The sequence below is a fragment of the Leuciscus leuciscus genome (genome assembly GCF_965113295.1).
Source record: "Leuciscus leuciscus genome assembly, chromosome: 2".
Classification (NCBI taxonomy): domain Eukaryota; kingdom Metazoa; phylum Chordata; class Actinopteri; order Cypriniformes; family Leuciscidae; genus Leuciscus; species Leuciscus leuciscus.
Genome location: NC_138726.1, coordinates 45,220,765 through 45,239,822, shown reverse-complemented (window position 1 = coordinate 45,239,822; position 19,058 = coordinate 45,220,765). Strand labels below are relative to the sequence as shown.

Here is a 19,058-nt window from a genome sequence, read left to right as displayed (position 1 = left end):
CCTCATATTAGTTCAGGTTGATCTTAACTTTGGGCACATTATCTTCTGATTAGTCTCATGCCGCTAGATGGCAGCAGTATACAGTAGGAGTAGTAGGCTATGAGCAGTTTCTACATGGTATACACGTGAGCACACGATACACACTCCTTCATGTTCTGCTGCTGCATGCAATAACAATTCTACACCCATTAACAACAGCAAGAGGAGCAATTTAATAAGCTCTGTGCGCTCAACCATGACTCATTTATTCAAGAGGCCAGATGTGTACTTTATTTACCGTGAGATGTGCTCTTGCACTATGAAATTCATCAGTCAAAAGGTCATATATGATACGAAGCTAAAGGGGGACTAAAACATAGTCGTAAACGTTTTTAATTGAATTATATATATATATGAAGAGTTCAGATGCAAAAGCCTCTAAATGCCATCTGAAATGTTCTTCTAGAATGATACTTTTTTTTAATCAAGCTCGTATATTAAATTTCAGTAATTTCACTTAAATGGCAATGAAAATGACCTATTAATTGTCATTTAAGTAAAATTACTGAACTTAAATATACAAGCTTGATAAAAAAAAGTATCATTTTAGAAGAAAATTTCAGATGGCATTTAGAGGCTTTTGCATCTGAACTATTCATATATATATATATATATATATATATATATATATAAGTGACGTCACACATGTAATAAACCTAAAATAACTGAAGGGTGTCCAATGCTGTCGTCAAAACTATAGCACTTTTAAGCTCATAAATAAGTCAACACTGTCTTGCTTAATAATTCATAAATAATAGATTTGATAGCATGTTGTTGTCTTCGTATAAAGTTTCTCAAAGCACGATTAGAAATGATTGGCTATAAAATATAGGCTACTAACCAACTGTACTTGTAAATAGTGCATTGACTTAATACAAAAATAAATAATAATCCTACTGTCGTTATGTATCAATTTATTATACATTTGCATATCACAAATAGGCCTATATAATAAGACCTTAACTGTTATTGACGTTTATGGCTAATTTTGTTAGTGGCAATTTGGCAAATTGGCATTGCCAAATATTCTCGACTGACTGAGCTCGATTCATTTAATAATGCAGTCGTTTAAAAAAATAATAAAGCAACATTTTTCTTTGAAATTATTACATAATAATATTGTGTAATTCGCACACTTTAAAATAATATTAAGTTCTAAAACTAGCGAATTACTGCCTAAATAAAACAAATGTTGCTTTTATTGTTAGCCAACAAAGGTAGCCTACAGTTATGTAAAACGGGGCTAAAAGTGCGGGGGCGTGGTGCCCCGTGTTTCATTCACATCACTACATCACTACAGTCGCTTGGCGTGCGCGCGCCCCTGCAGGTGATCTGCCGCTGCTGCTGCTGCTGGACCCGCCCAGGTGAGTCGCTTCCAATAAGAGCTCAAACTCACTCTGCACACATTTCCTGCGACTTACATACACAAATGCCAGTAGGGGCTCCCCGTTTAGTCGCTTTCAAAATGAAACACGAGGGGAGTTGAGCAGTCGCATCCGAGAATTTTAGGATATTTACAAAAGACCGAAAACTGGAAGGAGGTGAAGCGAAGACTTGATAAGTTTATACCTGTAGAGCAGCGCAGGTAAGCTGGGTTGAATAACGATAAACGACATGGTGGTAAATGTATGATATTGATTGTAAAAAGGTTACTTTAAAATGATAAATAACGGTATAAAATATAGTTTTAGATAGCGCGTATGGGCTCACTTTTCTATGTGAAATGTATTACCCGCAGTCCGACTGTAGCGGAAGATGTACACTATCATTTACACTAGTTCAACTTCACCAAACATACTGACGCAAGACTTGCTCTTGCAAACACACTTTAAGCAGACAGTGATCAGATTATACAAATATATCTGCCGTTGACATCGCTTCTCATTTCTTATCTGAAACAGGAATGTGATGCATTACTGAAAATGAGGCCAGACATCAGTATGGAGGAAGCGACGTACGAGACCTGAAGATCGGTCACGCGCCGGACGCGCAACGGGGATTTGCGTGTTGCTCTTGTTAACTTGATCGAAAGGCGGGCCACTTTTTACTGTCAAAAAATTACAGGGACCTCGAAACTGGAGTGTTGCGTGACCCTCAGAGATATGTAAACGCTCGAGGTAGAATTTAGAGTGCGCGAGAATGTCATTCGGGACCTTCGTTATGGACCAAGATGACTTGGACCCGGAGGCTTCAGATTCTCTTATGCACGGGATTCACGGAGCGCACCGGGCCAGGCCGTCCTCTTACCGGGCGCTGCGCAGCGCCGTGTCCAGCCTGGCGCGAATAGATGACTTTATCTGCGAGAAGATCGGCTCAGGTTTCTTCTCAGAGGTTTTCAAGGTAAATATTTGTCATGCTTGTTTGATGATGCTTTTTTGCACATTGCACGTGCTGCATAGCACAGTGTTATAAATGAACATTTTATGTAAAGAAAAATGCTTGTTGGGTCATTTTTGTTATGCAGTATATTTGTTTATATCATACAAGTATGAGACTTGTCTTAGTATATTGAACGGATGCCTTTTTTGCCTTTTCACTTTTCACTTTCCACCTTCTTAATCTTGTAGCCTATGTTATGCTACTATTTTTATTAATATCTGTAATATTTTTCTTATAGCAAAAGCCAGGATTTAAATGAAATGCATTTATTCATTTTTTGTAGTATTAGTTGGGTTGTCTACAGTAATACTGTGTTTGACAAAAATTACTGAAATCTGTATTGTATTATCAAAAGTTGTTAAAAAAAATACTTTATTGATAACCTTAGGCTAACCTAATCCCTTAATAAGTTCTACTCTTTATTTCCATTCTGTTATGTTCAATCCTGTTCATTCACTTATAATAAAATTAAGTTCCTAAGCTAGAGCAGAGCATATTTGTGGTATACACCTGTATGCAAGTTCTTAATCAAATGAACATTACAGAGCTCAAAAGGTACTACATAACAGAAATCATCCTGTTATAAAGTGACTTTTGGCAACTGTAACCATTTTTTCACTTCAAGCTGACTTTATGATTGTGCCTCCAGGTTTTGTAGCCCTGTTTATTTATGGCCACATTCTCCAAATGACTGATTTGGACAGACAACCAATTTATGAACCTCTTTGCAAAATGCAGATGATAACAACAGTCTTCACATTCTAGCTGTCCTCTTTCTGCTAGAGAAAAGGGGTCGTGACCTGTGTAAGGACAGTAGGTCTGTGTTGGTGTGAAAGTGGATACCCGTTGACAAGGTGCGCAGGTGTGCTGGAAACTCAACTCCTGTGTTTGTGTGCGTGCATGTGAGACCGAGACTGACAGAGAGAGAGAAGAGACCTAATTAGCATCCCTCATAGTTCACCCTGCAGGCCAATTTACTGACCAGACTCCAAATATGGCAATAACTTCCTGCCGGTTATTGCCTGCAAGAATGTCATTGCTGATTAGGTCAATATATATGCAAATATGTGGTCGCTGCTTTTTATTTCTGTTTGTAGTGCAAGGGTTATGAAAGATGTAAATATGACGTGTATAATAATGTACAACCTCCGTTAATAGTCCACAGTTATAATAATTTTAGTTTCTTTTCAACAGATTCTTTACATAATGGCCTACAACAATACTATTGAGCAATCTTGCAGTGCCTATACCTGTCGTGACAGATCCTTCAGGTGCTGTTTTTATTTTTCAAAGACTGTGTCAACAGTAAGGACTTGCACTTCTAGAAAGAAAAAGTTTATTTTATTCTCTTCTAATTGTTTGGTCAGAAAATCCTTTCTTGCATTGGTTCGGATAATGGCTTGGTTGATATTTGGTTAACTAACTACTGCAGTTCTCTGCCTTTTTCTGCCTACCTTGATAAATCCAAAACAAGTGATGAAAGATGAGATCATATTGCGTTTCTCTTGGTTTGATGCTCACCTCATTGTGGGATCAGCAGGCATTCTCATTTTAGGCTGTGCCAAGACAAAGTAGCTATTTATGTGAAATTCCTCTACACAAATATGATGGAGTTGTAAAGCAAGAATTAAATCATTTGTTTTTTTCTGTCTGCCTTATAACTCGCAAAAAAGAATCATTCAACATGGTTTATTTGCTTTAAAACCCCTGTGTGGAAAATATACAAAAGCTCCAAAATGTATTTGGATGTTTAAAAATAGATGAATGTCAATGCATTAGATAAAAAATAAAAAACATCAAACCAAGTGCCATTTGTTTAAAAATTGCAAAACATTTTGGAAAGTTTGCAAATGATAAAACATTCACATTATATTTACATTAGCAGTTGACAGACACTTATATCCAAAGCAACTTATGGTGCATTATGTATCAGCGCATGCATTCACTGAGAACCAAACCTATGAAGCTGTCTTGCTCTACCAGATAAACTCAGTCAAGATATGAAAAAAGAAAATCGAAGGGAAGGTATAGGATCACTTGTTTTCTTTGGGGCCTCTGCATTGTTATTCATCTAATAAGAAAACTGTATCACCTAAAGAGTTCTCAATGGAGATTTGGGTTCTCTTTTTAATACCTTCAATTTGAGCATTGTGTTGAGGTCCTTGTATCGAGTGTGCTCATTAAGTGTTCCTGAAATACAGTAATGAGTCTGGTGACTGCACGCTGATCTGCTTTTGACAAAGGGGTGATGTCACGGTAACGCGTCTTGGGTTCTGTAAATTAGAAAAGACGCTCATCAATGGGATCTGGTTCCCTCTTGGTGTCACGCGTTTTAAAAATGGGCTCTCTTCCATTAAAAATAGATATGACGAGTGTGCTTAAAAGTACACACTGGCAGGGGGGGGGGTTTCAGTGGAAGGGGATTTGCGAAATGATCATTAAAGACATGTTCTCATTGGTCAGACAGTTTGAGGTTGTAAACAATTTGCAAGCTAGTTTTGACATGATTTCGAAAGCCTGAATTTACAACACACAGTCCCTCTTTGGTGCTTCCCTTTTGCATTCTCTCTCTCTCTCCTATTTTCTCTTTCTATTCTTGTTCTTTGGTGTCTCTTACTAGTCAGGGCATGCATAAATGTCAAGCTCTATTGCTGCCTTAGAGCTCCTGCATGTTTGTTTGAGTTTGCGTATGTTTTAAATATCAGTGCAGTCTGAACAATTTGAAGTCTATTTGTGAATGCATTTTCATACATTTTGCAGGTGTGTGTTTGTGATATTAAGCTTTGGTTGGAGGGGGGTTAAAGATTTCTGCTCATAACCCAAAAGTTCTAGGCAGAAGCTTATCTCTTGTGTGGCAGTTAGGGTTAGGTTACCTAAAAGCCTAAAGAATAACTTTGTCCTTACATGAAATGTTTTCACTTTGGATCAAATGTAGGGCTACACACTATATATATATATATATATATATATATATATATATATTAATTTTACATTTTTACATTTATATGTGTAGCAGTGTTGGATGAGTCAATCAAAAGAAACGTTAATCTTTTAAAACACTAATAATTTAACACTGCGAAATGTAATCTCGAAATGAAAAAAACGAAAACATTTTCACAGTACATTATAAAATTAAGATGCCTAAATTCACGCATTTAAAATTATTGCTCTTATGTTTTGTTACTTTTTTTTATTTTCATTTATTTAGACCAAATAGTATAGAATTTAAATATCTGGTATTTGGTTGTCTGCCATATAATTAAAAAAAAAATTGGCTTATAGGTATTGGACAGAAGTTTAATATCAGTGCATCCTTAAAAATGCCTCGTAGGTAAACTGGGTGTCAATGCCAGTGTTTTCTTTATACAAACGTTATTTGAATGTAAAACAAAGTACAGGATCATGGTAAGCTTCCATCTGTGGAAGCTGTGAAGAAGGAAAATGTTGTGTGTGTCTGATAATGTTTTAGGGCCTGTTAAGTGCTCTATGGGGCTCTATTGGGGCTCTGGTAGCGTGTGAGTGGGTGGAAATGATGCTCTGTTAAGTGCTGTCTCAGACCACCTGTCTAAACTGCAATATGAGAAGTGTGCTGATAGAAATTAAATTCATCACATACATACACACTCATCCAAACTCTTATACCTCTGTTTTTCATGCACTCAACAGCATATAAAGCAACCTCATTGTGCATTCAGCAACTGTTTGCCTTGTCATGTGTAGTGCAAGAGTGTGTGTGTTCGTGTATTAAGAGTGTGCAGGGTCCATGGAGACGCGACCTGGCAGGTAGTGCACATGCTCTGAGTCTGATACATTACGCAGGGACAATTATGTGGGCAACCCCAGTTAAAATTGTGCCCCCAATCCCACGCACACCTCTTTTGCCTCTCAAAAACAAATGCTGTACAGCTAATTTGATATGCACGGATTCTGTCCTCATAGAATTCCATGGAAAGCTCCACAGAATTTGAACAGCTGTCATTCACAAAGCTCTATACAACCCCTACCCCTTGTTTGCTTGAAAAGAAGACTTTCTCTCAGTTGCCTCAAGGACCTCAATTCTCACTGCACAGATATTTTTATCACTGGATGCCGAAATGCATATTATGTGTGTTTAAGGCGTCTTCTGTATCCATCCCTGAGAATTCACTGTTTACCTTTGATAAAAGCAGTGTATTGGACACACACCCTCAGATGTGCGAGTAATCGTTCACTCTCCATCATTCTAGCTGCAGGGCTGAGTTTTATCAGATAGTTTATGGATTTTAAAGTTTCCAGCTATTGATCTTTTTGAGACTCATAAAAGCAGATAATGGTGCTCATTGTTATCATGATATCTTAGCCTGCACGCTTTGGCGCTGCAGACAAGTTCAGCCAGCCAGACGGCACGGCACAGGTTTGGGTGTCACCAATCAGGGATGGGTTTCTGCCTTTGCTTTATTAGACTGTCATATTGCTTTTGTATAGACGTTCAAAGATGAAGAACACACTTGATGCAGAGAGTTTCAGTCCTTGAGGGGAAATTTTGCTCTGGGTTACCTTTTTTTTTCTTTTTTTTTTTTTTTGAAAATGTCTGTCATCGAGGGAACATGTTCAGACAACATTAGACTTAGTCAATAGCATACTTTTTAATTTATAGTGATGAAACAAGACACACATTATAATTTCTGCCCCATAAATCTTTTCTTTCTTTTTTTTTTTTTTTGGCCATGTTGCCATGAACCATAATATAATGGTTCTCAGTTCAACTGTGTGTTATTGGGGCTGCTACTTAGTCCAGATATGGACCAGACAGCTTGAGGATGCAAATCTCCAGCTTGAAATCAAGCAGTGTGTTGTGGGTCTGTTTCGTATTTCCTTTGAGATGTGACCTAATGAGCCACTCCAAAAAAGGAAAGATAATGAATACATTTTGACTTGTGATGATGTTACTTAAAGGGATAGTTCACCCCAAAATAAAAAAATTCATTTACTCACCCTCAAGTTGTTCCAAACCTGTGTAAATGAAAGCTATTTTTTAAGAATATGGGTAATCAAACAGTTGATGGACCCCATTGACTTCCATGAATTTTTTTTTCTATACTATGGAAGTCAATGAGGTCCATCAACTGTTTGGTTACAGACATTATTCAAAATATCTTCATTTGTGTTCAGTAGAAGAAAGAAATTCATACAGGTTTGGAACAACTTGAAGGGGAGTAAATGATGACAGCATTTTACATTTTGGGTGAACTGTCCCTTTATGTTAAACCTTTTGTCTTGTCCATTTGTACAAAGGAGTTCACATGGTCAGTGTCACAAATTTGCCTATATTTGATTAGTAACGTACAAATAGTACAAAATCTATTTCATGTAACTTTCTTTGTTTTAAAAAATTCAACTTTAAAACTTTTTTCTACATTTTAAATTCTACATTTTCAATACAGACTCAACTTTATGTCCTCTTGAGTGCAGAGAATGTCTCCTGCAGGCAGGGACTTTGAAGTGTGGGATGAATCAGAAGGCTGTGTGTGTGTGTGTGAGGAAGAGAGAGAGAAAAGGGCCAGAGATCTCTGTCCAGCTGCCCCAGACATGAATAGACCTCTAAAGTCTGTCTGTGACACAAATGTTTTCTTTCTCTCTCTTTCTCTGAAGGTGCAGCATCGTATCACCGGGCAGGTGATGGCTCTGAAGATGAACACCATGGCCAGTAACAGAGCCAACATGTTGAAGGAGGTACAGCTGATGAACCGCCTCAGACATCCCAACATACTCAGGTCTGCAACACCTACATCTACATTCACTGACAACAGGGCTTGCTGACACTGAATGTTCACAATATACATGCAGTGGTGATTTGGCGATTAGATTTCATAAAAAATGTGCTACTAAAATGTTCATTTTGTGGAAAAAAATGTCTTTGTCTTTTAACTACATTGTTTCTGTACTTATTGCATTAAACTTGCCACAATAGATGTTTTATATGAGGGTTTCTCTGATTGGAAAAGAAACATCCTTTTAAGCCATTTTAAAGAAAATGCATACATGTATTTTATTCAGCAAGGATGCTGCAAATTAATAGTAATGACTTGATTTGAAATAGAATTTTCTATTTCAAATAAATCCTGCTCTTTTGGACTTTCTATTCATCAAAGTATCCTGAAACTGTGATCCTTTATCACTGTTTCCACAAAATGATTAGGCAGCACAACTGTTTTCAACATTGATAATAATAAGAAATTATTCTTGCACCAAATCAGCATATGAGAATGATTTTTGAAGGACCATGTGACACTGAAGACTGGAGTAATGGCTGATGAAAACTATGCTTTGCCATTAATATATTTTAAAGTGTAATTTATTTCTGTAAAGTAATTGTAATATTTCACATTATCTGTATTTTTGATCAAATAAATGCAGCCTTGTTGAGCATGATACTAAAAATGTTTACCTATTTTACCGGCCCCAAACTTATTTTAAAAATTAAAAAATATTTTAAATATATATCGAACAAATATGAAAACACAAACCCTTATACATATCTCTTAATCTTGTCAGTTCTTTTAGTTGTGATAATGCAAAATTAAATTGCATAATTATTTATGCAAAACATTAAGTATATTATAATTAAAAGTGCTGTAATCAATTTCAGCCATTTTGATCATTTTTGTCAGGCTTGGCCACTGAGTTAGATGAACCCCATCACTTCAAGCACATTACCATTACCATTATTACCATCTGGTACCATCTGTACCATGGTACCACCTCAGTACATGTGTTGTGAGTTATTTGGTAAATAAAATTACCAGTCTCCTGTCTAATGGCTCTCATATGTACTAACACAGCCTAAAGTCAGGGCGGGAAGAGTTTTCAACTAGATGTTTGTTCATTTTTATGAATTTCCAAGTGTTTCTTTGAATAATTCATTAATTTAGTTCTCATTTAAAAGTTTTATCCATTATTGCCGCTAGAATGGAAAGCATTTTTTGTTTTAAGTCCAGCTTACCTAGAGGACAAAGTCTGTGCTGTTGGGCAACAAACACTGCATTGTATGAGAACATGAATATTAATGTCACAGGATGGTGGCTTTTGTCTTGGTCATGTCTCCATAACGGCAGCCACTGTTTATATAGAGTAAAATATTGAATTGGAAGCTGATGAGTAAATGTTTGACACTGTATGAGGAGGGAACAACACATTGTTATCACCTATGAAATACAAATATATTAAGCTTAAACTAATCCCCACATCAATGGTGTGTTTGTTTACATGTGCCAGGGCAAAAAGTCTTGGTTCTTTTGTCTGCTTAACCTGCACCAGCTTGTGTGGTCTTGAGTGTTTGAATTAAATGCATGTCTGTGTGTGTGTGAGAGAGAGCGTGTTTACATGCATGCTTAAGATTGCCTTCAAAATGCAGGTGTTCCAGCTCACATTCTTGAGATGGGTCACTCCTGAAGGAACTTGTTAGCACTTTCTCCTGTTTTTTCCCCCCAACACCCTTACCCTGTTTCTCTGTGTGTGTCCAATCAGGTTTGTGGGAGTGTGTGTACATGAGGGACACCTTCATGCCCTGACAGAGGTAAAGTAGTGAGTGTTATGATACACTCAGATACACATGAGCCCAATTTGTTAAAGCTAATTCAGCGATAATCTAACAAGCATAAAAAAACAACACAAAATTGTTGAGTGAAAAAAACATCTGTATTTATCACTGAAGTTATGGTTATCTGTACTTTTCCAAATTAAATGATATACAATACCATTCAAAAGTTTGGGATGTGTGTTATTTTAAATACATTTCAATACATTTTAAAATGTAGTTTATTTATTTTGCTTTATATACTTCATATATTGCAAAAGTTACGCATGATGCTCCTTTAAAATGTGTTTAAAACAAAGTATCTTTTGGAGACAGTTTGGATCAGCCTTGATGTCGGGAAGGTGCCCTGACTCCCTAAATAGCCTTTTTTTTTAGGGATTACTTCCTTTGATACAGTTTAATGTGCAGAGACAACTTTAATAAATTCATTGGTTTACTTGAGGTACAGAAGTAGCCAAAAGTGATGTTCGGAGGGGATATTTATTTTTAATGGCCCTACAATTTTGTATTAAACCATCAAAATATAAGGAAAATAATTTATACTTTTTTTTAAATATAAATTTATCTGACAAAATGATTTGGCTAAAAAGGCAAACTGCAGTTACAGGTTTTACTTTACTATACAAAAATATTTTTGTATGAATTTTATTATTTTTTTATTATTTTTTATTTTATTTTTTTGTGTGACAGACTGGCCAAAAATTATGCCCACACAATTTAGCATGTTTCATTGCATAAACGACACAAATAAAACAGTTGACTCTAAGCACAACTACACAATATGCTTACAAGGTCTTAAACATTTTTCAAAACAATCTTAGCTGAAATGTATGTGTATGATGTAACATGAACTGGGTGATGAGCATAGTTAATATTAAACGTTCAGTTTGTAGCACCTGCTAATCAATTGATAGCATTGTAATTTTTCTTATTGAAGTATCAATATCCCACATATAGTTTCATGGTTTAATGATTAGATTGACCTGTAGGAGTGTATGGGGATACTTTTGAAATCTATTATCTTATGGCTCAGAAATGACATACTTCACATTTAACATCAGGTAATGTTTGACCTCTGTGTGTATTGTAGTACATTAATGGCGGTAACCTGGAGCAGCTGCTGAACAGTGACGTGTTCCTGTCCTGGTCTGTGAGAATAAACCTCAGTCTGGACATTGCCAGAGGACTGCAGTACCTCCACAGCAAGGGCATATTTCACAGAGACCTTACGTCAAAGGTACACACACTGGAAGGGTGTTAATTCCAGAGACTTTGTGTCAGAGACTTCACACTGGATGCACAACACGTTAAAAACACATAAATGTTTATCTTTCGCTCTGAACGTGTTTTTTTGTTTTGTAGAACTGTCTGGTACGCTGGGAGAATGGGCAGTGCAGTGCTGTGGTGGGGGACTTTGGCCTGGCAGAGAAAATTCCTGATCACAGGTCAGTAAATTGCATCTTCATAACTCAAGAGATAAGATTAGATATATACCACACTCTTCCAGAGAGGGAGATGGAGGCAGCCAAAGACTGATTGATGAGCTTCCATTTTCCCATGAAGCACTTGTGTATATATAGGTGGAGAGTAAATGATTAAGAGCATGTGATGTAGTCAGCACATCTTCAGGTTTGTGCTGCCTCTACACATCCAGCCCAGTCATGTCCTGTTGTTGTTTCAGTAGATGTGTACACAGAGCTACACGTGTAAATGAGATGTTAAATACCTAAGATATGCTTGGGTTATGATGTTGACTTTTACCCTTAATGACCCAAGTATCTGTTCACACATGACGTGAAGCATGTACAGTTAATGCAGGAACGAACACAAACAGTTCATGTAGACGCTCGGCTAGAATAACAATGGGGAAAAATTCAAACGCCCATTAAACCCAACTAATGTTTTAAACTCATGACAGACACTAAAGTACAAATAACAGTTTCTACATATTAAAAAAATATTACGACTTCATTAATGCATGCATACATTATAGTATTTCAATTTAAAAAAATATATGAAAAAGATGATCAAATACCAAACACACTACTGTTAAAAAGGTTTGGGGTCAGTTAGATGTTAATAAGAAGAAATTAATACTTTTATTCAGCAAGGACATATTAAATTGATCAAAAGTGATCGTAAAGACATGCATGATGTTACACAAGATACATTTTTTAAAGAAATACTGTTCTTTCTAACATTGTTCATCAAAGAATCCTTATAAAAAAGGAATCTCGGTTTCCACATAAATATTAAGCAGTACAACTGTTTTCAATATTGATAATAATAGGTAAAAAAAATGTGTCTTGAGTAGCAAGATTCGCTTATCACAATGATTTCTGAAGGATCATGTGACACTGAAGACTGGAGAAATGATGCTGAAAATTCAGCTTTGCATCACAGGAATAAATTACATTTTGAAAAATATATTAAAATATAAATATGATTTTAAATTGTAATAATATTTTACAATATTACTGTTTTTATGGTAATTTTGAATAAATAAATGTAGTCTTGGTGAGTATAAGAGACTTTTTAAAAAGTCTTTCCAACCCTAAACTTTTGAACGGTAGTCTACCTACGAAGAGCACTTCAATATTCAGAAATCATTTTTTTGAGAAATCTCATTGTCCATATATTGAAGCCAATATATGACCGTCCACAAGGGCATGGAAGCATATAAATTATATACATTATTCTTTCAAGAAATCACTCCCCTGAGATTTCCTAGTGTGAGGATGGCTGAAGGCTTTAATTGTGCAGATAAATGTATGCTTTTAGGGAGGTAAAGTGGCTTTTAGGGAGGTAACTTGGCCCTTACCAGCACATCAATTAGATTTGAGGCCTTTTATACACAATACGAGGGGGGCTTCAAAGCCTATTTTAAAGTGTATTGGTTAAAAAAAAAAGTTTTTTCATCTTTAGAAAAAAAAAGTGTTTCACCTAAAGAAATGAATAGTGCTTTTGAATGGTGTTTTTTTGTTTGTTTGTTTTTCACTTCAGAGATTGAAATTTTACGTGTAAAGTTTACAAAATAAATGAATCCTGTCTGACTACTAATAGTGCATTCTACAATGTTATTAATAACTGAAAACTGTTGCTTTTGTGAAATGACTGTCATGTTGGCCAGCACAACATAAACAACAACAAAAAACTGCTTGCACCTTTTAGTAAGGGATTACTTTTAATGATATTCCAGTGCTTTTATATTTGACCTGAAACTGTTTGGCCAGTGCAGACCACCGTATGTAACAGTTAATCCATGTATCCTGTGGATTAACATTGCTTTTAGTGAAGCACTCATGCTGCGACATATTAAAGTGGTTCGCTGCTTGTGTAATCCATTCCTCAGCATAGGGCCTCTGTCTGTACTTATGTTTGAGAGCAGAGGTTTGTACTGTAAGTCTCTGTTCAGCTTTCCTTTAATACACGGCCTCGGCCTGATGGGCTTGCGAATGTGTACCACAAGAACATGGTGTGTGTGATGTAAGTGCCATCAGAGAACTATTTCTGTTCTGCCTTGGCCATCTAAGTGTCTTTTGTAAGAGAATGCCAATGTGCAGAATAGCATACTACTCTTATTTTACAGTATGTATATTTACTGTGCATCAGTAAAAAAGAAAAGAAAAAAAAAGGGTATTTTGAAAGGTCTCTTATGCTCACCAAGGCTGCATTTATTTGTTCAAAAACACAGTAAAACGGTAATATTGTGAAATACCATTACAATTTATAATGTGTATTCTATTTTAATTTATATAATTTATTTATTTATTTATTATTATGCCAACAAAGCTGAATTTTCAGAAGCTGTCTTCAGTGTCACATGATCATTCAGTTGCTGCTCAAGACACATTTCTTGTTTTTTATCAGTGATGAAAACAGTTGTGCTGCTTAATACTTTTGTGGAAATTGATAATCGATAATTTTTCAGGTTTCTTTGATGAATAGAAAGTTCAATAACAGCGTTTTTTTTAAAATAGAAATATTTTGTATTTAATTAAATTAAATGTCTTTGCGATCACCTATGATCAATTTAATGTATTCTTGATGAATAAAAGGATTAATTTCTTCCTTAAAAAAAAAATCTTCCCGACCACCATTGAATGGTCGTGACTGTGCAACAGTTTACTGCATGAAGTACTGGCCCACAATGCAATGGGATTGACTTGACCCTCTCTTTCCAGTATGATGAATAAACTAGAATTCCGTTTGATTGAAAAACCAAATGTTTAGACTTATATTTACTAAAATTGAATTTAAAAATGTAAACCAGTTGTACTAACAAAGTGTTAATTAGATGCCACTTGCTCAATTAAACACTATTTGAAATGTGTATTGTGGAATAATGCCTTCTGTTTTGCTTCGTATAAAGTAGTAGTAGTAGTAGTAGTAAGCCAGTGCTCCATTCTGAACATATCCAGTGTGTGTACATGTGATGTCAGTCATCAGGGACATGTTTCCGCCCCTGCATTCCTGTTTATTTTAATGGTGACAGAGTGTGTGTGTGTGTGTGTGTGTGAGAGAGAGGGGGGGAAAAGAAAGACTGCAAGCAAACTCACAGTTGGGCTTAACCCTATTTTTTTCAATGTTGGTATTTTTTAAAAATGTTATGTAATTCATATTTTAGTGTGCTTGCAAATGCTTAGTTTACGTGTAAAACCACAAGTGTTTGTATATCTCAAAGTCCGAGCACATTGCTAAATGAAGGCTTTTTTGAAAGCTCTCCTAAAAAGGACAAAGTATTTCAGCAGTTTGCTGTGGTAGATTCCCTCACTCTGACTAGCCCAAATCCCCAAATGGTGTTTACACTGTGATACATTACTCCATTTATCTCCCTCTCTTCCCTTGTCTCCACTCTTCCCCTCTCAGTCTATTTATGCCAGTACACAGTCCCAGACCAAAATAAAACTGAGGAAGTGTCTCTCAGCAGTGTATGAGTGTGCCAGCTATAATTAAGATCTTACAAGGCCTTGTTTTGTTTTATTTTTATACATACATGCACATATAATCATGCTCCGAGTTAATGGACTTGGGGGTTTGTGGGTGTTAAATGTGGAAATGGAGGAATTATAAAAAGATTAACAACTTTTAGGGTTCCCTTTAAGTATGTTTTCCCTTTGTCTGTTTTCAGTGATGAGGCAGGGAAAGAGAGCTTGTCTGTCGTCGGCTCCCCCTACTGGATGGCTCCGGAGGTGCTCCGAGGAGAGCACTACGATGAAAAGGTCAAAAACACTATGATTGATTACCCACATACAGGCCAGAGTCCTTTTAAATGACTGTTTCACCCACATTACTAATCAGATTACTGGTATTTCACAGTATCAAATGCAAAGTTAGTGCCGTCATCCTCTTTGATTGAGAATATTGTTCTATTAAGTTCATTGTAATATATGGGTTTTTAGAGACTCAAAACACTGTTTTATACAGGTGGATGTGTTTGCCTACGGTATCATTCTCTGTGAGATTATTGGCCGGATACAGGCGGATCCTGACTTCCTCCCACGGACAGAGGTGAAAAACTGAACATACAGCATTTTAAATGCTCAGATTAAATGCTTTTGCAATTTATAATCTTTTTAGACACTCTTTTAGAATTTGTATTTAATTAAATATATTTAAATAATAAGACAAGTATGTTTTTGATATTTTTCCCTTTATTGCCGTGTGCTTTTATTCCTGAATTGCAGATAAAGTATTTTATTGGTCTATATCTGTTTGGTTCACCCTTCCACCTAGTCTTCGAACGTCAGGCTAACTCCTGTCACCAGTCTCATGTACTCGCCTGATTTATGAATGTGGATCATAGTTTACTCTGTGTGAGATAACAGCAGTGTTATGCTGAGCATAAAGGGTGTCCAATCATGTTGATAAGTTTAATCATTTGTTGTATTCAAGTAATTTCATTAGTTTTTTATTCATGCTATTACATATAAATCATTGTTTGATTACTTTTTACAACCAAACACTAAACCAGTCTTTGTCAGGTGATTTCTACAGTACAGCTTGTTATATACAGCTGTGTATCAGCTTTGTACCTTTTTTCTTAAGACTGAAATAAGGTGGTGATTCTATGTTTCAGGACTTCGGTCTGGATGTGGAGGCCTTTCGGCAGATGGTGGGAGACTGTCCACCTCATTTCTTCAACCTCACAGTCATCTGCTGCAGTGTAAGACCTCTTATCTACTGTCATGACAGATCATACATCATCCTCCCCTGCAAATCTCACGTTTACACGCACTGTTATGTTCAAGCTACAGCGGGTTTGTGCTTAGTCGAGCAAGTCTTCTTCTGCCTGTCCCAAGTATACATGACATAATGCGTAATCGAATATTTCAAAGATTAAATTCACATCTTTTTGGAGCAAGTGCACAATGCCAGGGCAAATTGTAGTCTAACCATATTACATGAGATACCAACCTCCGCTACCATTGGAAAAGCGTAACCGCCAACTTGGATCATGTGTCCCTTGTAAGCTAATCACGTTATAGCTTTAATGTCATTGAATCGCTTTCATTTTACAACTGTCAATCACTGTTTGAGAATACCATAAACAATGAAGGTGTAGTGCCGTAAACGGAATAGTCCCCGTCGCAAAATCGTCTTCTACTATAAAAGAGCATTTCTTCCTGTTGAAAACTCCAAATATAGCTCACTCCGAAATAAATATTTAATCGCAAACACAAATACTGAAGCTTCTCCTCCATTGACATCCATTTAAAAAACCTATTGTCCATTTGCCAGTTTACAGCTATTTTGTTTTCTATTTTTTTCTGCTAATCTTGAAGGCTCGCCTTACAAAGATCTGGTCTAATTCACATGCATAAATGCTGGTTAAAGCCAAGCTACATGTATATTATTCAAGTCTGTTAGTCTGACTTCTCAAAAATATGGCCAATTTTAATCAGCCAAAAGTGTTTACATGACATTTAAAAAATTCTGAAATTATATCTGTCTGTCTCTTTCTTCTCTCCCAGATGAACCCAGAAAGTCGACCCTCATTCACAGAGCTGGTGGCAGAGCTGGAGAAGAGAGTGAGTGATCGAGAGCAGAGTGAATGCATAGAGCCTGATGTACAGGGTGAGTCAGCACAGGGCATTTGTTGCCAGAAGGCTTTTTTTCTTCTTCTTTTCTTCTGTTCACATTCATGTAAATACTTCACATACATAATGCAAATTCATGTCAATAAAATCATGTAACAGTCATAATTTAGTTTTAGAATATTTAAGAAATAAAATATCCTTAGTTTCTATTTTAATAGGGCCCTTCTTTTCTTTTTCTTTTCTGAATTCTATTTTAAGTTACATTTTCTAATTTTGTCATCAAAAAGGATGTCTAATTAATTGAAATCATGAAACTACAATTTAACAATTTATTAAGTTTAACACAAATTTATTTTTAGTGCCCTTTGAAATTGTTTTTTATTTTTCCCCACATTACATGTTTTCCATTTTAATGGCTTAATTACATTTTAATAATCAAAAAGCATGTCTAATCAATTGAATTAATAGAACATTAACAATTTAATATTATAATTTTTTTTATTAACAATTCAGTACGCGTTTTCCGCATCATGAAAATCATAGGATCATAATTTAATAACTATTATCGTAGTGGTAAAAACTGAGCCTTAAATGAGTTTTTCTCTTCCCTTTCAGACCGGTTGTCCACAAACACAACGCCTTTGAGTCAAAAGCATTCTCTAGACATTCCTGCTTACCAGCGTCTCTGCCGTAGCAAGTCAGACGTGCTTCTCCCTCCGTCCCCTCTCCTGTCTCAGACCACACCGATGCGCGTCAACCCCTTCTCCCAGCGCACGGATCTCAACGGCGGTCGCATCAAGCTCTTTGACACCCCCAGCAAGTCTGTTATTTCCCTCACCTTTGCTCTCCCTCCACCTCCTGACCCCAGCAGCCCTGTCTCCGGTGACAAGGGCCCGCCCCATTTTCACAGACGCAGCCAATCACTGCCCTGCACGCCAGAAGACATCCAGTCTCTGCGTGATGCTGGTGACAATGAGAAATGCAAGAATAATAAAAGTGTTAAGGACACATATTTAAATCCAGCCAATGTAAATATGTTGGACATGGGGAGGGACAGTGTGTTGACCATGAGCAATGAGTGTATTGCTGACCTTTCTAATATTAGCGAGCTTGTTGATGCACCTGTTGAGGATGACAAGGAGAATCTTAAAATGAGAAGTCAAGAAGCTGTAGCCGATGACTCTGGTCTCCTGTTAGACGTGGAGTTGATGTCTCCAAACAAATCGGTGTTTGAGGAGCCTATGGACTGCACCAGCTCTCCTGATACACTAGATGGCGCCGGCATTACTTCAACAAAAACCTTCTCCAATGGCTGGAGCACCCCGGTCTCCAACGGACCGCCCTCTTTACCTCCGTTACTAGACACGGACAACAACAACAGCACCATCCCTATAAACCGATCTCTGGGATGGGGGGCTAACAACTCCAACGGTGCCACTACCCCTCTTGCGCCTCCGGAACAGGATGAGGTCATATCCTGTCCGGGTTGCTGCCTAGCAGGGATGAGTTTCCCCTCTATTTGCGCACGTGGACCTCGGCAAAACCCCTATAAGAACTTGAATGGTGATGCGGCTGGGAAAAGGCTTCTGTGCAAGGCATTGCCGCCCTCGCCCACAGAGCCGAACATTGCTCTGCCAGGCACACGGACATAAATTATAACTGCACGTTATATAGTTGAAGCACTATATTTAAAAAAAGATGCTACTGCTTAATGCGCTTGTACTGCTCAGAAATGTCTTTCTGGAGAGAGACAACTCTGTATTATTGTTTAGACTAGGTGGATCATTTAGTATTCTGATCTAATGTCCTAGTCCTCTAAACTTGAACACTCCCATAGGTTTTAATGCCTTTCTAATGACACGTTGTTAATATTTTTGTTATTTTTACTATTATTTGAATGGTTATGAAAATATTGAGTTGATAAAAAATATGTATTATTTTATTAATGACATTAAATGATATGAGCTAACAGGCTGTGTTGTGTCTTTGGAGGATGTGAATCACATTATTACTTTACATGTTGT

The 19,058-nt window shown here is 36.7% G+C and overlaps 1 protein-coding gene across 1 annotated transcript; it reads left to right on the top strand.

Moving 5' to 3' along the window:
• Nucleotides 1–1,436: 1,436 nt before the first annotated feature.
• On the top strand, nt 1,437–19,003 carry tesk1b (testis associated actin remodelling kinase 1b). The gene is made up of 11 exons (XM_082157914.1): nt 1,437–1,624; nt 1,941–2,379; nt 8,050–8,171; nt 9,925–9,973; nt 11,085–11,231; nt 11,357–11,439; nt 15,126–15,216; nt 15,422–15,505; nt 16,074–16,160; nt 16,969–17,071; nt 17,650–19,003. The coding sequence occupies exons 2-11, from the start codon at nt 2,179–2,181 to the stop codon at nt 18,684–18,686; spliced, it is 2,004 nt and encodes a 667-aa protein (XP_082014040.1). The 5' UTR covers nt 1,437–1,624; nt 1,941–2,178; the 3' UTR covers nt 18,687–19,003.
• Nucleotides 19,004–19,058: the final 55 nt, after the last annotated feature.